This window comes from Vipera berus (assembly GCF_964194415.1).
Source record: "Vipera berus genome assembly, chromosome: 6".
Classification (NCBI taxonomy): Eukaryota; Metazoa; Chordata; class Lepidosauria; order Squamata; family Viperidae; genus Vipera; species Vipera berus.
Window position 1 is genome coordinate 21,671,213 of NC_138208.1, and position 24,560 is coordinate 21,695,772.

At 37.0% G+C, this 24,560-nt stretch overlaps 1 protein-coding gene across 1 annotated transcript in view; it reads left to right on the forward strand.

Annotated features, from left to right (window-relative positions):
• GRM8 (glutamate metabotropic receptor 8) overlaps positions 1–24,560 on the forward strand; it is a gene marked incomplete at both ends in the record, with an annotated part of 557,094 nt that overhangs the window by 486,663 nt on the left and 45,871 nt on the right. Inside the window, one exon of the mRNA XM_081331179.1 lies at positions 3,657–4,592. Within this exon, the coding sequence (XP_081187305.1) occupies positions 3,657–4,592 (936 nt within the window). The remainder of the gene's footprint in view (positions 1–3,656; positions 4,593–24,560) is intronic.

A 24,560-nucleotide genomic window follows, 5' to 3' on the forward strand; every position in this document is an offset into this window, starting at 1 on the left:
TCCTTCTGCATTTTAAGCCTATCTTCTGGAGTGTTGGCTATTCCTGCAGCTTGGTGTCATCTGCAAATTTGATGAGTTCCCCATCTATCCTCTCATCCAAATCATTGATTAAGATGTTGAAGAGTACTGGGCCTAAAACAGAGCCTTGGGTTACCCCACTGCATACTTCCCTCCATGTAGATGCAGTTCCATTGAGGACCACACGCTGAGTGCGGTTGGTCAGCCAGTTATGAATCCATCTGGTGGTGATACTGTCTAACCCACATTTTTCTATCCTATCATTACATCATTACATATTAAATTATGTCAAATCTCATCACCTCTCATTATGTTATGTTATCTTATGTTATATATACTGGTCTGGCTGAGGACCATAGCTTAAATTTTCCAAATTAGAATACATTGCTTTAAACTTTCACTTGGACTTTTGCAGTATGGCTATTTTGCTTATGTCAAATCCTTAAAGTTTTCTAAAGGATAATTACTCAATTAATTAGCCAGCCATTAAGATTCTATACCATGTTATTGATGCATATAAAGTATTACATTAGATTGTAATGGAGAGTTTTTTAATTAAAATTCTGAAGAGTGTGGGTCTAATCAAAAACCTATTACTGTATTACTAATAGAGACAGTGAACATTGTTTCATATCTATAAAGTGATGGATTAATAGACATCCTATTGTTTTGAAGTTTCTCATCCATTCATTTCATACCATCCCTTAACTATTTTTCCCCAAAACAATGAAAATTGTTTGACGGAAGATAATTTACTAGGTCAACTGGCCCTTTGAGAGCACTAAAGGGAGGAAAAAAACACACTAGTGAACCAAACCTTGAGGCAAATTGATCTTTTGTAGTGGGTCACTGTTAAACTTCTTTCAGAAGACTTTTTAACTAAAGAGCAGCCTGGGGCAACTCAGCAGAAAGATGCCTCTGTGCAGGTGAAATTTTCCATGTTGTTCTAAAAAAAAAATAACATTGGGAGTAACAGTAGTTTCCCTGTTTGGTTGCTAATTTGTGATACTGTAATTCCCAGCTCTCACAATGAGGGATCATTTCTTATAGTTGCAAAATAATATGGTGGGTTTTAAGTGCTGGTTTGATTCTGGATTGGCTCAAAAAATAATAGTTGTGTTCTTTTTCAGTTGTGTTCAATGACTCGCCCTTCTCTACCGATAGTATTTTTAAGTTTAATAAAGCACAAGTAAAATTGAACTCATTGAATTAAATGTGCATGCCTTGTGTTTGAAGAACATTGCCTTGCCTCTTCTAGAAGACATTTATGGAGTCAGACTAAGCTGACCATTCATTGTTGTTGTTAGTTGCAAAGTCGTATCCGACCCATTGCGACCCCATGGACAACGTTCCTCCAGGCCTTCCTGTCCTCTACCATCTTCTGGAGTCCATTTAGGCTCACGCCTACTGCTTCAGTGACTCCATCCAGGCACCTCATACTCTGTTGTCTTCTTCTTCTTCTTCTTCTTCTTCTTCTTCTTCTTCTTCTTCTTCTTCTTCTTCTTCTTCTTCTTCTTCTTCTTCTTCTTCTTCTTCTTCTTCTTCTTCTCCATTCATAAGCACCAAGAAAACTGATGTTTCAAAAGCCTCTCCATTTTCCTGGCAAAGTGGTTTCTTAAACACATGAGGGTTGGTCCCATGTGATATGATTCATTTGTCTATGAACCTGAAATAGGTAAAGGATGTGTAATCCTTTGATGTTGCTAAAGTATAGCTTTCACTGGCCATACTGCTACAATATATAGAAAATGTAGCTCAGCAGCACCTTGAGTGGGACATGTTTCCTTTCTCTAATTTATTTCTTTTTGAAAGAATTCATATTTCTGCTAAAAATCATAGAAGCAGTAGTTTAAAAAGCTTAAATGAAGTCATAGGCAAGTAACATCCTATAATTGCACCACAGGAAGAAAATAATCAGAGAAGTCTGCAGAATCTGACAGTTTCATCAAAACAACAAAAAAGTGTACAATAGTGGCATTGCAACACATGCTCAATGGCTTATGTAGATTGATTTATCTATCTACAAAACAAAGACAGAGTTGTTTTGTAATTTACTTCCCTTGTTGGTACTGTGAATGCCAAAGTAAAATGTAGTACTCTAAGTAATCTAGCACTGTATTAGTAGTGTAATTAATGTAAATTAATTAATCTTTGATGAAAAGTTGTCTGCTGGTATATTTATTATAGTTCTGTAAAATGATTTAAGTATTTATTTATATCACTATATCTCTAAAAGGTTTAAAGATGGAATGCTGTGTATAGTTTTCTCCATTTCCAAACAACTCTGTAATTAAAAAGAAACACTCAATGAACTTCATGTCTGATCATTTCTAAGTGGTACTTGTCACTCTCATGTAACACTAACATGGGCATTATCAAACAGGGACTTTCCAAATGCTTTGTATTCCAGTTACAGTTGTGCAGTCAAAGGACAGAAATTATGAAGGATGTAGTTTAAAAATGGATGGATTGACTCATGCAAAGTTTGTTGTTACTACTATAGCGCTAGATTCCTACAGCCCTTTTCTGGAAAAGATCAGTTGATCTACAGAACCACTGAGATCCCTACAACAAATTAGTGTGTACAAAATCAAAAGCCCATCAGAATTCAAAAGGCTATCTAACCTTTTAAAGCCATGTGCTGGCTTATATATTTTTCCAGATATAGTTCAAAATTCTCTTTATCAGCTAGGAAGTCTTTTATAACATGGCCTTCAAGGATTGCCTGCAGTGGGAAGACTCAGCCTGCCTGATTCATGCAAGCTGGGAGAGAATGCAGAGGATTCCTTTACTCACCTAAAATCTTTAAAGAGCGGGAATCTACAGCAGAAATAAGCTTTGTTAGCTTCCTTCTTCCTGTTCAGAGCAGTGTAAAGATAATGTTTTCCTAGAGAGCTTAGAGAGGCATGATAGGACTGGTGGTAATTAGTGAATCAATGAGGTGAATGATCAGGAATATTACTTTATTTGTCTGTAGTGGATTGATGTTTAAGCTTTTATTCTGTGTCACTGTTTTGTTGTAAGCCACTCAGAGAAATTTGATGAGGGGGAAAAAAGCAAATACAGTAAACAAATAATTTTGTAGATGGTAGAAGATAACAAGCAAAGCAACCTGAGGCGGATCCAAAATAAAATATTTCCTTGCTTCATATTTTTACTTCTCAGAAATAAAACTTCTTGTTCTCTCCTAGATTAATGCAGGATGTTTACTCTGTCCTTACATTGTGATATAAATTAATTCCAAACCCATATGCCATTATTTTCTAATTAAATGTTTGAGAACTATATTTGCATGTGATTAGCTCATAAATTCCTTTTTATAGGATGCCTTTGCTTCAGACTAGAGCTTAAGAGCGGATAAATCTTTTCACAGGCATCAATTTGGTCAGCAGTAAAGAGGTAAATAGAAACTAATGACACTCATCAAGCTCAAGGCACAAATGATTTATTATGCCCAATCATTTAACAGTTTCATAAAATCAGTATCAGAGAAAAAGGGGGTTTCTTATGAAAATAAAATGTATTTGTATTGTCAAAACAAGGTGATTCACGAGAAACCTATGGCCAAGATTAGAGATATTACAAATAGAAGATGAAAGGGTCATTAATTTTCTTCTTCTTGATATATATAACCATAGGTAGAAGATATGCAGTGGGATATCAAAGAACGAACTCACCCCGCTTCAGTCTGTAGTATACCCTGCAAACCTGGGGAAAGGAAGAAGATGGTTAAGGGAGTAGCTTGCTGTTGGCATTGTGAGCGCTGTGAAGGATATCACTACCAAGTGGATGAGGTCACCTGTGAAATGTGTCCCTTTGATAAGAAACCAAGCACCAACCGCACAGACTGCCAACTCATTCCCATCATCAAACTGGAGTGGCATTCCCCATGGGCAATTGTGCCTGTCTTCATAGCAATACTTGGCATCATTGCAACCACCTTTGTCATTGTGACATTTGTCCGCCACAACGACACCCCGATTGTCAGGGCCTCAGGGCGTGAACTAAGCTATGTCCTCTTGACTGGAATTTTTCTCTGTTATGCTATCACTTTTTTAATGATTGCAAGTCCAGACACTGCCATCTGCTCTTTTCGACGGATCTTTCTAGGACTTGGAATGTGCTTCAGTTATGCAGCCTTGCTCACCAAAACAAACCGGATCCATCGAATATTTGAGCAAGGGAAAAAATCAGTCACTGCTCCAAAGTTCATCAGCCCAGGTTCCCAACTGGTGATTACCTTCAGCCTCATATCCATACAGCTTATAGGAGTTTTCATTTGGTTTGCTATTGATCCTCCACATACCATAGTAGATTATGGAGAGCAGAGGACTGTGGATCCTGAAAATGCCCGTGGGATTCTCAAATGTGACATCTCAGATCTATCACTCATTTGTTCTCTTGGATACAGTATTCTCTTAATGGTAACATGTACTGTATATGCTATTAAAACAAGAGGCGTTCCAGAGACCTTCAACGAAGCAAAACCAATTGGATTTACCATGTATACCACCTGTATCATTTGGTTAGCTTTTATCCCAATCTTTTTTGGAACGGCACAATCAGCAGAGAAGGTGAGTAAACAAGTAATCTTTCTCAAGCCAATGTTTTGTTTTATTTTGACCTATTGAAAAAATTAAATCATTTTTCAGCTATTTCATTTGGATAGTCAAATTCAAAATTTACTACTCATACTGAATCCAATTTCAAAGAGTGTCTCTTTGTGTGTATGCATGCAATTTTTACACACTCAACTGCCAAAAGAAACCCTACCAATATTTGAAAACCCAAAATACAGTATCAACCAATTTGCTCTATGAAACACTTACAAATTATATAATTTAGAGGAAAATGAGTAAGAAAGTAAAAAAAAAAACTAGTTTTGCAATAGTATGGCAGACAGGCTTTGCAAAAGTCTGAGAAGAATCAGCATTTGCATATAACTGATTCTTGAAAATTGTTGGCTTGGTCCTGTATATTCAGAAATTGCTCCTTTGAATGATGGGACAAGCAGAACATTAAGCCAGGCTTCATATTCAATAGAATATAAATATTTTTGTGTACAGAATACAATCTCTGTGATGCATAATATGTTGTAATGCATGAAAGACTAGGTTCACACATGGAGGTTAAATTTAGCTGTTTTACTGCTAAAAGCCTATATACAGAAATATTCTCAATTAATGGCCAGCATTTGGTTAGAGTTAGATAAGGGTCAACAGCAGTTGAAGGGTGTTGGATTTAATTTGTTTCTGGCTATGTAGTGATTCCTCTTTTTATTCTCCCCCTGTGTCTGCCAGTCCTTTTCCTATATATATTGATAAGTGTAATTAAACTGGTTCAAGCATATGACTATGCTTGAAGTTGTATAGGAAGTTGGCTGTTTTCAGCACCTTTTTTCTGTAGAAGGTATCAGCATATTCGGTGTAGTAGATGACTGATAGCTATTGATAAATCTGGATTGCATCATTTTACAGAATGCTTGTGAATTCTAGATATAATTGTATGCTGTTTATATATTTACATTATCTTTAGCTTGAACGTAAGGTTATTCAATGTCATTGAATGACCCCCAATTCTATTATCTTTTGTGCAAGGTAATTTCCCTTGTATGTAACTCAAATTTTCATGTCATTTGTTCAACAAGTTCATACTCCATCCAGCCTGTTGGGAATTCCTTCAGTTTCAGCACTGTGCTATCAGCAATGATTTGTCTTTTATTATGGACAGTGTTCAATAGTTTTTTACAAGTTTGACTTTTCAAAAGGTATATTAAACTTTGTTGGTTATTACTGAAAGGTGAGGACCTATGAACTACATTATGACAAAAAAGTGTAATATAACAGTGAATGCCTCTTTTACATGGTAAATTCTGAGGCTACATTTACCAGTATAGTCTCTTGCTAATTTTATTCCCAATAAAAGTCTTCAAATTTATATACTAGGTTACACCGTCTTATGGATATTTAACCTATGCAAATGGTTCACTCAAATATGTAAAGCAATTTGGTAGAGAAGGCTGACTAGGCTTATAAGTATTATATGTGCCATAATATGGTTTTATTTAGTTTTAGTCTAGCATAGCTGTGAATCTTTGTAAATTGGAAGCCGTGTGTTATAGCTTAATATAATGGGTGAACCTGTAAAGAGTGGTTCATTGAACAATCCATAAATTAGAAATATAGTACATCATCATCATCAATTATGAAAAACATGGTTAAATCTTGAATATAAAACTCTCCAATCTAAATTCTAAAATCAAATTCTGCTCATGACGTCCTGTCTGCTGGTAGGGCTGAAAATGTTTTTTTTATATAACTTTAATGTGCCCTTACATCTAAGTTCAACACACACACAAACACATATACTAATCAATATCAATAAAACAATAGAAATATCTATAGCATTTTAAACATGAAGTGGATTAGGACACTGAGCTTGTCAATCAGATTGTCGGCAGTTTGGCGGGTTGAATCCTGAGTGCCGCATAACAGAGTGAGTGCCTGTTACTTGTCCCAGCTTCTGCCAACCTAGCAGTTCAAAAGCACGTAAAAATTCAAGTAGAAAAATAGGTACCACTACGGTGGGAAGGTAACAGCATTATGTGCGCCTTTGGCGTCTAGTCATACTGGCCACATGACCACGGAGACGTCCTTGGACAAGCGCTGGCTCTTCGGCTTTGAAACAGATATGAGCACCGGCCCCTAGAGTTGGAAAAGACTAGCACGCATGTGCGGGGGAACCTTTACCTTTACCTTTTCATAATTAAGTACTTCCTAATACTAGGACAACCTCATCAATTAGGTTTATTGCCCAGAAAAAAGGGATTCAGATACTTCAATGTGGAAACTGAATTAGCAAAACCTGAGCTTTTATTTATTAGTGAATTCATTAAGACGGGCAACCTGTGAATTGCTTGAATGTCTTTCTCCCTGTTTTCTAACTGAAGGGCTAAAGATCTTTATTTTAACAGACAGGACTGAAACATGACAAACCTTTGTCATGTTTTCAAACACTCAGTCTTCTTTTTCAGCTTCTGATAGTTGTCTTACATTTGACTTGTATAAATAATGACATATAGTTCTACAGTTCTATAATAATGACATAAATATGTAATATTATGATTACTGTCTATGCTTTGTGTGTAGGTACTTGGGAGCTTTATAGGTCAGAAGTGTTGTCTTCATTATATCATTATGTTGTTGTTGTTGTTAGTTGCGAAGTCGTGTCCGACCCATCGTGACCCTATGGACAACATTCCTCCAGGCCTTCCTGTCCTCTACCATCTTCTGGAGTCCATTTAAGCTCACGCCTACTGCTTCAGTGACTCCATCCAGCCACCTCATTCTCTGTCGTCCCCTTCTTCTATTGCCCTCAATCTTTCCCAGCATTAGGCTCTTCTCCAGTGAGTCCTTCCTCCTCATTAGGTGGCCAAAGTATTTGAGTTTTAGCTTCAGGATCTGGCCTTCTAAAGAGCAGTCAGGGTTGATCTCCTCTAGGACTGACCGGTTTGATCGCCTTGCAGTCCAAGGAACTCGCAGGAGTCTTCTCCAGCACCATAGTTCAAAGGCTTCAATTCTTTGGCGCTCAGCCTTTCTTATGGTCCAACTTTCACTGCCATACATTGCAACTGGGAAAACCAGAGCCTTGACTATACGCACTTTTGTTGACAGGGTGATGTCTCTGCTTTTTAGTGTGCTGTCTAGATTTGCCATGGCTTTCCTCCCCAGGAGCAAGCGTCTTTTAATTTCTTGGCTACAGTCCCCATCTGCAGTGATCTTGAAGCCCAGGAAAATAAAATCTGTCACTACCTCCATTTCTTCCCCATCTATTTGCCAGGAATTGAGAGGGCCAGATGCCATGATTTTGGTTTTCTTAATGTTTAGTTTCAACCCAAGTTTTGCACTCTCCTTCTTCACCCGCAACAAGAGGCTCTTTAGTTCTTCTTCACTTTCTGCCATTAGAGTGGTATCATTATATCTAGTAGTTAATCAAGAACTGGCTCAAAGAGGAAGTCACTTTGTACTTCAGTTGCTTCAGTAAGTAGAGAGCTCTGCTATTTTGTGCAAGAGATGATTTTACTCAAAACTTCGTTGAAGTGTAGTATTTTTTCACAGTTCCACTCTAAAAATGATCTATCTAAAGACCTACAAATCAATTAGCTTTTTAAAATTTCTTCAAATCTTCCTTCAGAAGAGTTACATGATTCAATGTAAATGTTTTTTTTCAAGATAGTAGAGAATCTTAAGAGCTTAATCTATCTAAGAATGTTTAACACAATACTCTTATACTGTATGCACCATAAAACAAATAAAATTTCCTAGTAGTGATCAAATATCCTGAAGAGCTTGTTAACTTCAGCATTTTGATAAAGACATTAATGCTTATCTAAAAAGAAATTTAAAGTACCTCACTGACTGTGCTATCAAACTCTGCAAAAGAAAGTCCTTATTGCCACAAGTGACCATTATTACAATTTACTATAGCTTGCTTTACCTTGAAAGTAATAAACAAACAAGGCCTAGGGAGGTTGAATTATGCCCACTTTTTATGTGAAGTGAAAAGAATATTTTTTAAAATTAAGAAAAGAACACTAAATAGATCTTAGGTAAGGCAGAGAAAATTGGGAAGTTAAAATGTGGATAAATAGGGAGAAGTATTTCCAGACATTTAAAATCCACTTGAAGTCTAAAGTTAGATGTTTTTATACATACATTTTAGTATAGTAATTGTATTTTTTTCACACTGAAATTTATTGGCAAAAGTTGTAATTCACAAGAAGTAACTATTCACAGCAACTAAAATTGTTGAAATAAAGAAGTTCAATTAACTATAGCACAATTACACTCAGACACACACACACAGAGACTCACTCACACACACACACACACACAGAGAGAGAGAGAGAGAGAGAGAGAGAGAGAGAGAGAGAGAGAGAGAGAGAGAGAGAGAGAGAGAGAATATCTTGAGTGGTTGTTGTTTTTTGATGCACCCTGTCGACCCAAATATGGGAGAAATCTTTTGCCTGTATCAGACCAAACTAGGACCATCCACAGGCAGTGGTCGTTTACTGCGGCAATCATTTTATATTAAATTTGGATTGCTAACAAAGAATTAAAGGGAGACTGATATGCATTTCAAACTTATTTGTTCTCATCAGTCAGCCATACCCTTCTGAGATTCGAACCTGGGCTGATTGCACATTAGGCAATTGTTCTAACCTTTAGGCCACTGGCTCTTTCTCGCTTTGTTAGCTGAAAATCAAGGGAGATATGTGTTAAATGTTTGTTAAGTATTTAGATCAAGCTTTCGTTGGCTAACTGCCAATGTCGTCAGGATGGAAATGCTGGGGTGGGGAGATCGCATTAATACTACACCAACAGTATAAATGCGATCTCCCCACACCAGCATTTCCATCCTGACGACATTGGCAGTTAGCCAACGAAAGCTTGATCTTTTAGCAATAAAAACTGTTTTAGTTTTTCTTATTCCATCCCAGTGTTCGCTTAGTTCGTTAATTTTAATATGCCTGGGATTCGCATTTTTATATATATATATATATATATATATATATATATATATATATATATATATATATATATATATATACACATACATACAATTTTTATATTTTATAAATAACTCAAAGGTGATATATCTTAGTTCTCCTTCCTCCACCTATATTCCCCACAACAATTTAGACTTAGAGAGAGACAGAGACTGGCCCAAAGTCACCTAGTTGAACTTTCCTGCCTGGGTGAGATTAGAAATCCCAGTCTCCTGTTTTATAACTTGGCGTCTTAATCATTAGATTGAACCAGTTTTTTTGTACAACTTGGACTCCAGGAGCTTCTGTGGCCTAGCCTTTCTTTCAAAACCTGTTCCAAATTGTAATGTTTAAGATGGCAGAAATTAGTATGTGCTGTATAATAGTATTAATTGGGTTATAATAATTAGATTTACAATAATTCTTATCAATCCAAATCTAGTTTTTCTCCTTACTGTGTCTCTTATTCATGATTGTAAATGGTGACTACATATCACTACCATCATATTTAAAGTCCAACTGGGGCTTTTAGCATGAAAAATTGCAGAACCACATTTTATAGCCTGTCTTTCCCTTAATGCATTTGATTTTATGTAATTTTTCAATCAGCAGCAACCTTTTTTTCCTTACTATGTGTTTCAGTTGTTGCCATCTTGAAAAATTAGATCACATGTCTACAAATAGAGGATAGCTGTGGTTAGAAAACATCATGCTACATTGCATATACGTGTATGGAGATGTAGTAAATTTTGGCATTTCTTTTCAAGAACACAGATTGTCAAATGGTTCCTATCATATATCACTATGTTCAATGCTGTGTTTTAGCTATCACAATAACTGGAAATTAGACATTACATCCTACAGTTTATTGCAACATATGGAAGGGGTGTAGATTGACAGGGAAGATGATTACTGCCTTCTAGAAGCTGAAAGGAAGATAAAATGAAAAAGAAAAAAAATCTTCTGAAAGCCTCTTGTTGCCATGTGTCCATCAACATCCTTTTTTTGGTTGCATAGTTTTCCTATTTAAGCAGCGTTAAATGTAACATAAGTATAAACTATAACTTTTACACAACAAATAGTAAAGTAAGTTATAAAACTACAATCAATACTTTTCCAAAAATATAGTATGCCCTATATTATTACTGGTAGGACAGGTTTTGTTTCTTATTTTTGCTATAAACTATTATTATTTGTAATTAAATCTAAATTAAATATACATCACCTTAAACTTAATCAGATAGGATCATAAGCATATTGCTAACAATAGAAACAATAGAAGAACAGAACAATAGAAACAACCCAATTAAGATGGTATTTTTTTCAGTTTTGTGATGGCAATTTTCCTCTTCCATAAATCAGATCACAAAAATTCAAATGTGTTTTCCAGCTGAATTGTTTATTTAAAATAGTACATTATGGTAAAGCCTGGTCTACCCTGAATAGGATATGTTCTGAAACAGTTATTTTTACATTACCATTCAGTTAATGGTAACAACAAAAAAGACACCAAAAGATACAAAAAGACTGAATAAACTCCTCTCTAATAGATAGAAAGTAAATTATCATTCAAATTATATAAAACAATTTTCCTCTCTGCAGATTAATGGAAAGCAATCAGACTAAATGTGTTGATCACAATTTCTTAACTAGATATATTCTGAAATCATTTCATTTCAGTATATTATCATTTCTTCCTATACATTTCTACAGAACCAAAGTGAAAACATGGTAATAAACACACTACTAACCTGAATCTCAAAATCTTGCTGATTTTTTGCTTGGAAGCATTTAATGGCCCAGAGTTCTAAATAAATTCGTAATGTTATCTGCAAAGTAATTTAAATATTCATTAAGATACAAGAAGGATAAAGTGGAGCTGTTAGTAAACATGTTGCTTACTAACGCTGAGCCAAAATCTATTTTGCAAATTTTATTTTCAGGTCCCAATATCCATGTGGCAAAATCTGTGTATGCTGTGTATGTTAAGAAAACAAAACAAAACAATGTGCAAATGCTTTCCTCATATAAGTTTAGTGTATCTTCATACCCATGGACTCATTCAGACTTCCAGTCTGAGGGTATTTATTCCTCCTATAAATTATATACTAATGTCATATTTTATCATTCTTCCTAGAAAAGCTCCCTATGATAATGCAGACTTGTGAAAAAACATGTAATATGACAAGTTAACACATAACAAAATGCATTAGTTAAAAGTTTTATACAGCTGCCAGAAAATGACAGAAGAAATTTTTATCAAGTTCTCATTTATATTTGAGACTTTATACTACTTATCTATACCGCAGATGAGAAATTTTGCAATTAAATGGGAGATTCAGATTCATTCCTAATAAAATATTACAATCAATATATATTTTTTTTCTATTTACTATTATTTTTAAACATGAAGATAGGAATTAACTTTTCTACAAAAATTATTTCATGCCTAGTTGAAACAGGTAAAAATTATTACATAAATTTGCCATCTGGCTATACTACACTTCCATTTACAAAATGTTCCCTTTACAAATATACAGGTAATCTTCGACTTATGACCACAATTGCACCCAAAACCTATGTTGCTAAGTGAGACATTTGTTGTGAGTTTTGCCCCATTTCATGACCTTTCTTGCCACAGTTGTTAAGTGAATCATTACAGTTGTTAAGTTAGTAACATAGTTGTTAAGTGAATCTGGCTTCCTCATTGACTTTGCTTATCAAGAGGTCACAAAAGGTGATAACATGACTCTGGGACACTGCAACCATCATAAATATGAATCAGTTGACAAGTATCTGAATTTTGATCACTTGACCAAGGGGATGCTGCAACAGTCCTAACTGTGAAAAAAGTCATGTCACTTTTTTCAGTGCCATTGTAACTTTGAACAATCACTAAACAAACTGTTGTAAGTTGAGACTACCTGTACATCAAATGTCAGACAAGCTGCTCAAAGTCCATAACTCTGCTATCTTTATGAGAATATTAAAGCAGCATTACAACTGTGTGGATGCCAACATCCATTGATAGAATCAGGTATGTTGTTAAGGTCAAAACAGATCTTCCTTAAGACTAGGTAAAGGTAAAGGTTCCCCCGCACATGCGTGCTAGTCGTTTCCGACTCTAGGGGCCGGTGCTCATCTCCGTTTCATAGCCGAAGAGCCAGCGTTTGTCCGAGGACGTCTCCGTGGTCATGTGGCCGGCATGACTAGACGCCAAAGGCGCACGGAACGCTGTTACCTTCCCAACGAAGTGGTCCCTATTTTTCTACTTGCATTTTTACGTGCTTTCGAACTGCTAGGTGGGCAGAAGCTGGGACGAGTAACAGGCGCTCACTCTGTTACGCGGCACTCGGGATTCGACCCGCCAAACTGCCAACCTTCTGATCGACAAGCTCAGCGTCCTAACCCACTCAGCGTCCTTAAGACTATTGGCACTGATATTCCCATCCAGTTTTAGGCTTATCGCCTGATCCTATTTGCAGCAGTACAAAGATGTCTCACTTGCAGATTTTTGATGATATGATCTCACAAAGGAGATTCCAACCCAGGAGTAGTCATAGCTGAGTTTATAAAAGAGGTGTATACAAAGTAAGTTTTAATGTTTTCAGCAAGCCTTTCAGTTAGCATTCAGCATTAAAAATAAAAAGCAGATAACACAAGGTGTTACAAAATCTAGTTATACTCAGAGTAGCAGTTACCTATTCTGTAATAAGATATATGTCTGGAACAGGCACCCCTACGTAGACTCCCTTTCCCACATACATTTGTTGGTTTTCATGTGAGACCTATGTGAGTTTTAAAGCTCTTCAGCCTCTCTCTTTCTCTCTCTTCTCAGCAACCCCAGAGCTACTTAGTGATGGTATCAACAATGGGAAATTGCAATGGGATATTTGCAGAACCGTCTGCTGCCGGGGACGACTTCCCATTGCCCAGTGCGTTCACACAGAGAGGGCCTCCTCAGGGTGCCATCGGCTAGACAATGTCGGCTGGCGACCCCCAGGGGGAGGGCCTTCTCTATGGGAACGCCAGCCCTGTGGAACCAACTCCCCCTTGAGAACCAACTCTCCGGTCCTTTCGCCGCGGCCTTAAAACTTTCCTTTTTCATCAGGCTGACCTGGACTGACGACAGGGGTTTTTAAAATGTTTTTAATTTTTAATTGTTTAATTTATTTTGGGGCTGTTTATTTAATTTCTTTTAACTTTTGTATTGTTGTTTTTATTGTTGTTAGCCGCCCTGAGTCCTCCGGGAGATAGGGTGGCATATAAGTCCCAAAAATAAATAAATAAATAAATATTAATAAGAATTAGCTACATGGCTGTTTGGCAGATATTAAGACAAAAGTGGGAAATAATTATCTAACTGTGGTTAGTGTGGGAAATTTATTTTGCAGGTCACAGAAGTAAACAGAAATAACTAGCTTGTCTAAGCAGCCACTCTTCCAGGTGTTAATTAAAAATGTGGGTCAATCCCAGAACATGGATAAAATTCATTTTGCAATGCTTGAATAGAACAACAGATCTTATGTTCCTTCCTTTTACAACCTAAGGAGATCAACTATTGCATCACACTATGCAGGGTAGATTAAGTTATTCCCCATTATAAAGGATAAGGGCAACTAGCATTAGGTTAAGGCAATCAGTTTTGTGCCTTTTATATGAATTAGGAGGACCTCTTGGAGAATTCCTAACCTGATAATTTAGTGTGGAGTGCCTGGGAAAGTTGGAGTCAATGTATCTGTAGGGGCATCAAAGGAGGAAAGACTGAGTGAGAGCACTCTGACAGATCATAAAGTAAAAGTTGTTGCAAGTTCCAGTTAGATACATTTTAAAAGAAAGATTTGGCGATATTGTTTAGGAAAAAACAAAGCCAGACATCTCAATTTGCTATTAATGGGATCCATATAAATGTGTAATAGCAATGCTGAAATAAAATCATAAAAATAGCAGAACAAATGTCACAAATGAGATTTTCTCAATTCCATTCCATTATTTACTCTTTTGGGTTCACAGACATTTTTAAAACTATGGGGCATCTCTCCTCTATGAATTCTCTACCTTTTTTCTTCAGAAATTTATTTTTGATAGAATTCTTATTTTTACCCAGCAATTGCACATCACATTTTCTCTCTTTGTTTGGATCTCTGAAGGTCGGTCTTTTCACCCCACAACCATCAAACTTTTGAGTGAAGTCTAGTTATGAGAAAATAATAAACTCTTGTGGTCATATGAGAACTTGAACATAGGCTCCTCTGTCCAGACCTTAACCACACTCTCTCTCTCAAATTAGTTATGATAAATACAGAGTCATGCAGTCTGAATATTGAAATGGAAAAAAAGAACTTTCTATTGTTACCTCTGCAGCATTTGCTTCCATGGTAGCAACTCACAAATTCACCGAGATTGCCGATGATGGGAGAGTCTTCATCAATTAGATAAGTGGGTTTATTTCATGAGCAATTTCCATCATCAGCAATGAGTGTCAAACCAATAAAGGGAAATGTCTGCAGTTATTGTTGAACAGTTGTCCCCATTTCATTATTTTGTCATTTCATGACTATGCTGTCATTTACCATGGCTACTGGAGGAAAAGGAAAAGAAACCCAGTAATGTAGTGAAAAGCAATTCCAATCTTTGTTGTAATTACCTGACTTTTGATGGTGGTTTTATCACAAGTGATAAAATACTGTACTTCTCAGCACGGATGCAAATGTCACATAGACAATTGAAGTTAAAAATTTAAACTTTTGTAAGAAAGCACTTTTTATCTAATATAATCTTCAGTGTTCTTTATTTGTACAGTAAAACATTAAAACCTCTTGAAAAATAGGTTTCTGAACTGTCCCAGTGGTTGTGATCCTGTTACACATGGAGCAAAATTGCCTACACATTTAAAACAAATCTTTTATGAACCTCTGTGTAAAATTAAGTTGCAATGGCACGTCATATCATCTTCAGCTGAGGATAGACAGTAGCCTAAACTGCATTCCAATTCAGGATAATGAACAATTTCAATTTCCTTGTATTATCTGTTTTATAAGTTTTGACATGTGAATGAATCATATTCATTCAATATAAAATAAAGATATCACTTATTATATTAAGGACAAAACTCTGTATTAAGTGAACAGATGAATACATTGGTTTTTGAAAAAAAAGCTTTTTAACAGAAGAATGTTTTAGAATTGTGCACTGTAGTGTGTCAGCCTGAAATTAAATAATTATTTTAAATAGGATAATTTATTGAAAGAGGGAGACTACAATAGTTTTCCTATATTAGTTTATCTGCTGGTCATTATGTGGTTATGAATTGTTTTAAGTGTATCATCTATAATGTTATATGGTTATACTCAAACTTGTTATGCCCAAGTGATCTGATTATCAATTGTTATAAATATGTGACCTATAATTTTACCTTGTGAGGCCCAGTATTAATGCTGGGCAAATTCTTTAAAGGAGATCTTTCACTTTATTTCTAGTTAAGCAAAGTGACTGAGAATATTCAAGCATACAGAGATGGCCAGTACAGATTTAAGAAACAGCTGCATAGATGTAGGAGAAAATAAGCTACTTTAATGATTCAAAAAGAGGTGTTTTGTAGCTGCTCCCTACATTGCAAAATATATATTTCAAAAGATTTGCACATCCTATTATCTATTGCCCATTTGCTGGTGGGTGTTGTGATTCAGGGTCAGCCTGTGGGTTCGGCAGTTGGGTCGGATGACTCAGAGGAGGAGGGGGGTGTTGAAGACCTTGCTGAGGGGGTTGAAGATCTTGCTGATGATAGCCCTCAGGTAGGCCCCTCCCACTTGGTCACCATGGAGACCCAGCTGTGTGAGCCTGACAGTGTGGATGAAGATGACCCACAGCTGGCCCTGTTCAAGGATGCCCGACGCAGGAGGCAGTCAAGTAGGAGTAAACAGAGGAAGGCAATGGGGCTTCTCGGAAGGAGGCAGAGAGAAGCCACGCCCTGAACTCTTTATAAAGGGAATGTGTGGGGAGGGCTGGTTTGCTGAAAGCAACCGCTCAGATAGTGTTTCAAAGCTCCTGTATCTTGGTTCGTGTCTTGTTTGTTTTTGTAGTAATAAATTTGGCAGACGTTATTCCAGCCTCTTGCCATTTGTAAAGGGGTTGCCTTTTCTGCAGGGCCGGTAGCAGGCTGGTACAGAACAGTGGGTTGTAGAGATAGTTTTAGCATTTTTTGTTGTTGTTGTGCTGATTAATATAAATAGACACGTTTACAAAGAATAAGTCTCTGTTTAGCACTTAGTCACACCTGCACTAATTTATAAATATATCAGTATATATTGTGAACACTTAAACGAACAAGGTTAAATCAATGAAATCTGGTTCATACTTTGTTGTTTCCTCAAAACATTTTGAAGAATGCTGAGCATTTTGTGCTCATTATACACAATGTGTTACGTTTGGACAGAAAATTGGAAGTGGATCCTATTTCCCCAATAATTGGCCAAAGTTCTCAAATTGTCCAATAACACCAGTAACTGAATTTATTATGGCCTTAATTTTCTTATGTTCTCTGCCACATCCCACCCAATCCCATCTACTTGTTGTAATTCTACTCTTTCTAAATATTACAGAAAATTCACTAAGATGCCATTCAAGGCAGTGAAAAAAGAGGACATGATAACCAATTATGCCAAATCAAAAGCACCCATGTGAAGGTATATATGGAATTATATATGGGAATTACCTTTGGAAACAGGAGCAAGAGCTGCAGACTAGACGATGGTCAGATTAGAGGCAGCTGAGTCCATAAAAGCAATGGGGGTGTGGCAAACCACCTCAGAAGGGACCCTTCTTAGTTTCTTAGACTGTAAAGGCAAGAGGAGAGAGGTGTACTTTCAAACTTCTAAAGTTAGAGCTAATATTTCGGGTCATGCTTCTTGTCTGTACTAACTTGCAGGCAAGAAGTATATGTCATTCCTTCAAGATAGACCAGCAGAGGACTCCAAAAAGCATGCTGAAACGCTGCTTTATTGATATTAGCTATACCAACAGAAGGGACACGGTGGCTCAGTAGGTTAGGATGCTGAGCTTGTCGATCAGAAGGTCGGCAGTTTGGCGGATCGAATCCTGAGTGCTGCATAACAGAGTGAGCGCCTGTTACTCGTCCCAGCTTCTGCCAACCTAGCAGTTTGAAAGCACGTAAAAATGCAAGTAGAAAAATAGGGACCACTATGGTGGGAAGGTAACAGTGTTCTGTGCACCTTTGGTGTCTAGTCATGCCGGCCACATGACCACGGAGACGTCCTCGGACAAGTGCTGGCTCTTCGGCTTTGAAACGGAGATGAGCACCAGCCCCTAGAGTTGGAATAACTAGCACACATGTGTGGGGGAACCTTTATCTTTACCTATACCAACAGAATCTTGATAACCTGGCAATATTTAACTTCCCTTGCTCTTATACCACAAAGATTTAAGGCAGAGTCCTTTGAAGTTCCTTTTTAATGATTTTCCCCTTTTCCCCATTTTGCTAACTGCCACATTCCTCCTTCAGGAATTTCTTGAGTTTCCCACTCAGCACAAGGGCAAAGAAATTTGGGTATTTTGTGAAATCTGGCCTCCAAATAAACTGTGGGAACACATTGCAGTAGGCTAATATGAAAATTTTTATTCTTGTTTTATAGATAACATTCAACAATGAACATGTGCAACAGGTTTTCCTGGTCTTGTTAGGGTAATGTAGGGTGGGATCTGGCTGAGATCTGTTAGTAGATCAATAATCTCTGGCACACTACTTGAAAAATGCTCTTTCTTGTTCACACATCACTTGATTAATGCATTAGGGGAAAATCCACAAGACCTTCAGAGTACTAAAAGGCAGGAATTTGTCTTGAGGTGTCAAAACAGCCAGACCTGTTGAGTTAAAAATTTGTTTGAGCTAATAACTAACTAAAATTAAATAACTAAGGCAGCAAACAGATTTTAAAGGTATCAAAGTCATTCAAACTTCAGATTAAATGCTGGAGTCTGAGATGCATTATGGTTTATGAAAGCAAAATAAGTCCTTAAGAAATCTAACTGGACTACTTCTAGCCATTTCATAGCCTTATTCAAGCATGCTTAAAAGCCATAGAATAACTGAACTATTATTGGGCTTCAAATCTCTTTACTCCATCTTAAATATAGGGATTTCCTTTAGTGCTTAAAAACCTTAGGATGGATCTACACTCCTATGGGCTTTCTCTTTTAAGGACTGATTTGGAGTATCCATGAATCAGTAGCATGGGCAATAACTCCAAGGTTCTTAAATGCCTAGACTTGTTCAGTGATGTTGTCACTAACTTGCTATCTACATTGGTGTCTAGATCATGGGTGTCAAACTCTCCACGTCATGTGACGTGTTGCAATGTATCGCAACTCTTTTTGCATTGTCGGCAATGGGGTGGGGGTGGCTTCAGTATGATGAAACTGGCCCGTGGGCCAGCAGTTTTTTACCCCTGGTCTAGATCGTCTTTTTGAGAAGGCCATGATTTGTGTTTTTTTAACACTGAGAACTAACAACTAACAACAGGAGACTGCTGATCTTAATATTCTCCTTAGTCCAATGTGTATAGTTTAAATAATAATGGCATCATCTGCCTATAAAAGTAATGCAGAGGTCTACTAGACAATTTTGGAGGGGGATGTTCTAGTTTTGAAAGTTTTTCCACCTTATTATTAAAGTATAGGTTTAAACAACTGAGGAACTAAGATGCCACCTTGTTTGATATCTTGTAAATAGGCACCATATCAGAGCTGTCCTAGATTATCAAAGCTTATTTGATATATTAATTATGATAAAACATCAGTAAAATTATTTTTTTCTGGGAGTAGATCCTGATTAATTCTGGGAGCCTCACTTAGCTATATTTTATGAAAAGCAAGACAGCTTTTGTAAAAGTAGACTTTGCCTTACAACCATTTAAGGATGGTTACAGAGGACTTGGAAGAGTAACTTATAACCTTTCACTTATAACCATCACACCATCCCCACAATTATGTGATTGAAATTCAGATACTTGGTAAATGGCTCACATTTTTGACATGTTGCAGTATCCTGTAGTCATGTGATCATAATTTGCAACATTTTTTTGCCAATTTCCAGGAAAATGACACAAAATGCCCATTGAAAAAACTGGATTCACTTAATAACCACATGATTTGCTTAATAGCAACTGTAAAAAATGTCATAAAATCAGGTCCAATTACAATCACAATGACTTAAAACAGAAATTCATCCCAATTTGGTTGTCAGTTAATAACTACCTGTGTATATGATGGATCACCCTCAAAAAATATCCAACAAGCATATATTTCTGAAATATGTTACAGTATCATAAACTAAATCTCTATTATTTTTTCCTACATAGCATTTAGAAAGCTTCCTCAGTTTGTCTAATGATAGGAACAACTTTATTCCCTGAAATTTCCCCTTGAGAAAATAATTTGGGGACCATAGTCAAAATGGTATTGGGTGGTATAAAAATTTGGATGGTATAATAAAAAAATAACTAGGTCTTCTAAGCCAATACAAGACGACTGTTGGATAAAACTATTATTATAAAGTGTATTGAGAGCATAAAAGACAATTTTGTAAATGTGAAAACATTCCTACAAGTTAATAAACTAAAAGTAATTATTTCTCTATCACTTCACAGTTCTTTGGGGCATTATTATAAACAGAATCAATGGTGGGGGCTATTCTTGTATACAAATGCTGTTCTTTCTTTATATGAAAATATTTAAATCTCCCCCATCTCTTTTGGCTTTACAGCTAGCAGCCCTTATCTGTGTTATTGCTGCAATAAATCTGTCAAGCTAATCTCATAGTCATAAATCCAGTTCAAGTTCTGGACAACAAAGGAAAACTCACCAGGGAAGCAGCATTTGTAGGAGTAAATGAGAAGTCAAAAGCCAAGGTTTTCCAAGTAGAAAAGAATTGCAAGAGCTGGGAGGACTGGGAGTCATGAATGCCTTCCATGATTCCAAGTTGTCACAGAAAGTTGCTATGCCCAAGTCATTCCCATAATGCCTGAAAGATCTGACCCTCCCAAGTCACAACTGGCTGTCAGGTTCTTTGGCAAGTGCCTAAAACTGAAATTACAGTGGTCTCTTTATGCCAGATGTATTGAGATGAAAAGGGTGGAGTACAAAATAAATCAAGCAATTTTAACTATTTTCCATTAAAAATCATTTCATTTCCACGTGCTGTACATTATGGTGGAGACTCTTTAACTTCTACACACTGTTATGATCCAGTTTGCCTAGGCAGAGGCAGGCCTAGAGTCCTTTATCGCTCTGTTAACTGCCACAACAAATGGCCCTACAATGATTGGTAAGGCTCCACCCCACACTTCCATGAAGACAGCCACCCTCAGTCCCACAAACAAAAGCCAGTAAACAACTAAAACCAAATTGCAAAGGCAGTGAGGAAGTCCAAAAAAGTCCAGAGACAATGTCCAAAGGTCAAGGCAATTCCACAGGGTCAGGCAAGTCCATGAGGCCAAAGGTAAGTCCACAAGGCAAAAGGCAAGGCACAAGTAGAAACAAGAGTCAAAACTGAGTTTTTCCAAAGCTGGGGGGAGCATAAGCCAAAGCAAACAATTGTTCCTGACAAAGACAAACTCCCCTGGCTTCTCCTTCAGTCAACCCATTCCAGGTGTTCCTTGTGAGCAGGAGTGGGGTGACCTTCTCCTGAACAGCCTCCCAGCCCTCCTTTGAACTTGCCTCTACCCTATTCTTTGTGCCATTGGATCGAGTGGGGATGGGAGCTGTCCCTCATCAGAGAGGACCTGCTGCCTTTCAGCACCAGCAGCCAATCGCTCCCTGTCTGGGAGGACAGGCAGCTCTGTCCGGTTGACCACCTCCTGAGGGGCCTGGGACAGCATCAAGATGAGCCCCAGGCCTCTTCAAACATTCCATACCATCCACATCGGACGGCTTCCATTCCAACTCCTTCTCTTCCTCTGAACTGGGATCTGATGGGACCGTGACACTGACAGATTTGCAAATGTAATGAAGCCAGTCCATTATGGTCGCAAGTCATAACAGTTGTAAAGCTGTCTTGTTGTACAGTTATCACATGACCAAGCCTGGTTTTATGCCCTTTTTGTTAAACTAATGCCCATTGTTCATTTTGGGGTGTTTTTGCTGACAACCAGAAGTGCTGATTTTTGGCAAAAACATCATAAATTGGAGTCACATGACTGTTGGGTGTTGCAAATAGATGTAAATGTGGACCAACTGCTAAGTTACCAAAATGGTGTCATGTGACCATGGGGGTTGGTGAGACAGCCTCAGAACCAGGTTATATGTACTTTTTGAGAAGTCTCTCATTACTTTGACTAGTCACTAAGTGGTCATAAGTTGAGGATTATGTACAGTAGCATTATTATGATTTGTCAATAAAGTTGAAATCATTTATGCTGTTTACATAACTGTCTCTTGAATTAACCTGGGAAGTCACTCTTATGCTGGCCTTGATCAGTTTGGTTTCTCTCATCAGTCTACTCTCAAATAGCCATATTAATTTCTTAGCCTTGTCAATCACTCATCAGGTCTGCTCTGCTGTTCCACCTTCTGATTTTTATTCTACGAAGCTGATATTCTCAAGAATGAAGAAGACTTCTGATGTGGGTGACAATCTGTTATATCCAGAACATCAATAGTGAGGTCTGTTGCTGATTCAACAGTTTCTAGAAATAGAGCGTATGGCTTTTGAGATGTCTCACCCTGGTTCTCTGTCTCATCTGAGAAGGTCTTTTAAGACAACCCCATGATGGTCTCTGCAGAGGCATTGGAATTTATTAATTGCAGTGTTTTAAAACTAATATATACAGTACACCATTTTAAATTTAATTGTGGAAGAAAAAAAATGCAATTACATTCACATTCAGATTGTGTCTGTGCTATTTTGGCATGGCCAGTCAAATCTGAAAACAGAAAAACTCCAGTGGATTCAAGTAACAGCTACTGACAGTAGCCCAGGGACAGCAGAGTTGGTTCATGGATTTATTTGTACTTCATTCCTTAAGCTGACTTTGGACACTCAGGTAAACAAAGTATACTAAACTATCATTAAAATATCAGCTTGCAGACAGTACAGTTGTATTCAGTTTGGGAGGGGAGCAGGAAAATGGTCAATGTATTGTCCTTCCACTTGGATAATAAAATAGTTTGGAATTATCCCATTCCAAGGGATTGTGAGTTGAGCATCTTAAATATGGTGAAGGAGAAGAAATAAATGTTGCATTGTGCTTTGTGTGTTCACTTTCCTTTAACCCTTCAGAGCCACTGCTCTTTGAATGACTTCTCTAGCACAAGAGCAGTATCCCAATGTGGAATAGTGGTTAAGTGACTGGATTGGACCTAGCTCTAGTTTGTCCATTAGCCAAGAAAACTGACTAGTCAACTACCCTACTCATTCTTTTTTACTCCAATCTTCCTCACAGAGCAAAAAATGAAGGAAGAGCATTGCAAAAGCTGCCTTGAACCTAACAAATTAAATAGTATAGCAATACAAAAATCTGGCATGTTCATATTGATTAACCACAGTTGTTAAAATTAATTATGATCTTTTTTACGGAACCAGAGAAATTATCTTGGAAAAGAAATGCAACAGTTATCAAAACATGGTTTCAAGATTGGTACAGCCCTTCAAGATAGGCCAGATCAGGAAACAATCTACTGTACATAATGAACACCAGAACTCTATTCTATTAGTATAGGCTTAAATAACAATAGGGCTGTCAAGAAGGTTTGATTAAAAAGAAAGAAAGAAAACAAATAAGTAGCAGCGATGGTGACCTTTTGTTTAAATGTGTGTTGCATGAGCAAGACACATTTTATAAAAAATGAAGTGGAGGTTCCATCACATTGTTATAGCCATCATCTTAATTTTTTGACTATATTAATGAATAATATAATCTTGAAAGTCTGGTGGTGTTTGCCCTTCTTCCATCCATTTTATAGCAGATTTAAGACAGAGTCAATTTAAGTTTTTTTTTCTAATGTTTTCTTTTAAAATCATATTTTGCCAACTGCTGCATTTCTACTCCAAGATAATTTCTGAGTGAAGTTAATTGTTAGACATATTTCATTTTTCACAAAGGAAAAAAACAACATAAAGGAAAGACTTTGGGATAGTTTAACATTTATATCTGAAAGGAAAATTTGTCAGATGTGTTATTTCCCATAATGGCAAAATGTTTGAATATCCTCTATTTCCCACCTACCCACAATATATTTACAATTCAAGAATCCTAGTCCATTTGCCCTTAGCCATCCTAGATAAGAAGTTAGTATCATTCAAGGAGAGAAGCAACCTAGAACTAAGGAGAAACTTCCTGACAGGTAGAACAACTAATCAGTGGAACAACCTGCCTCCAGAAGTGGTGAATGCTCCAACACTGGAAGTTTTTAAGAAGAGACTGGCCAGCCATTTGTCTGGTTTCCTGCCTGAGCAGGGGGTTGGTCTAGATGACTTCCAAGGTCCCTTCCAACTTCTTCTTCTTCTTCTTCTTCTTCTTCTTCTTCTTCTTCTTCTTCTTCTTCTTCTTCTTCTTCTTCTTCTTCTTCTTCTTCTTCTTCTTCTTCTTCTTCTTCTTCTTCTTCTTCTTCTTCTTCTTCTTCTTCTTCTTCTTCTTCTTCTTCTTCTTCTTCTTGTCTATCCCAAGAGCCCAATTTCCAAAATGTTTCTGGATTGCTATACCCCACAAGATGTTCTGTTCAAACCTTTGCAGCTTTTGTGATCTTTGACTTTTCAGCAACTTTATTTTAATTGGGAAGAGAAGGAACACCTTCTTCCTAACAATTCAGCAGGATCTGTGGCATAGGCTGACAACATGTCCTAACAATCTGCCCTAAATCTTATTCTTAGTGCTATTCCCCTAATGCTATTTACAAAGCTTCTAATACCATGGTATTGCAATACAAATACAATAATTTAAATTAATATACATATAGATTCCATTTTTAGGAGCCACTGGTG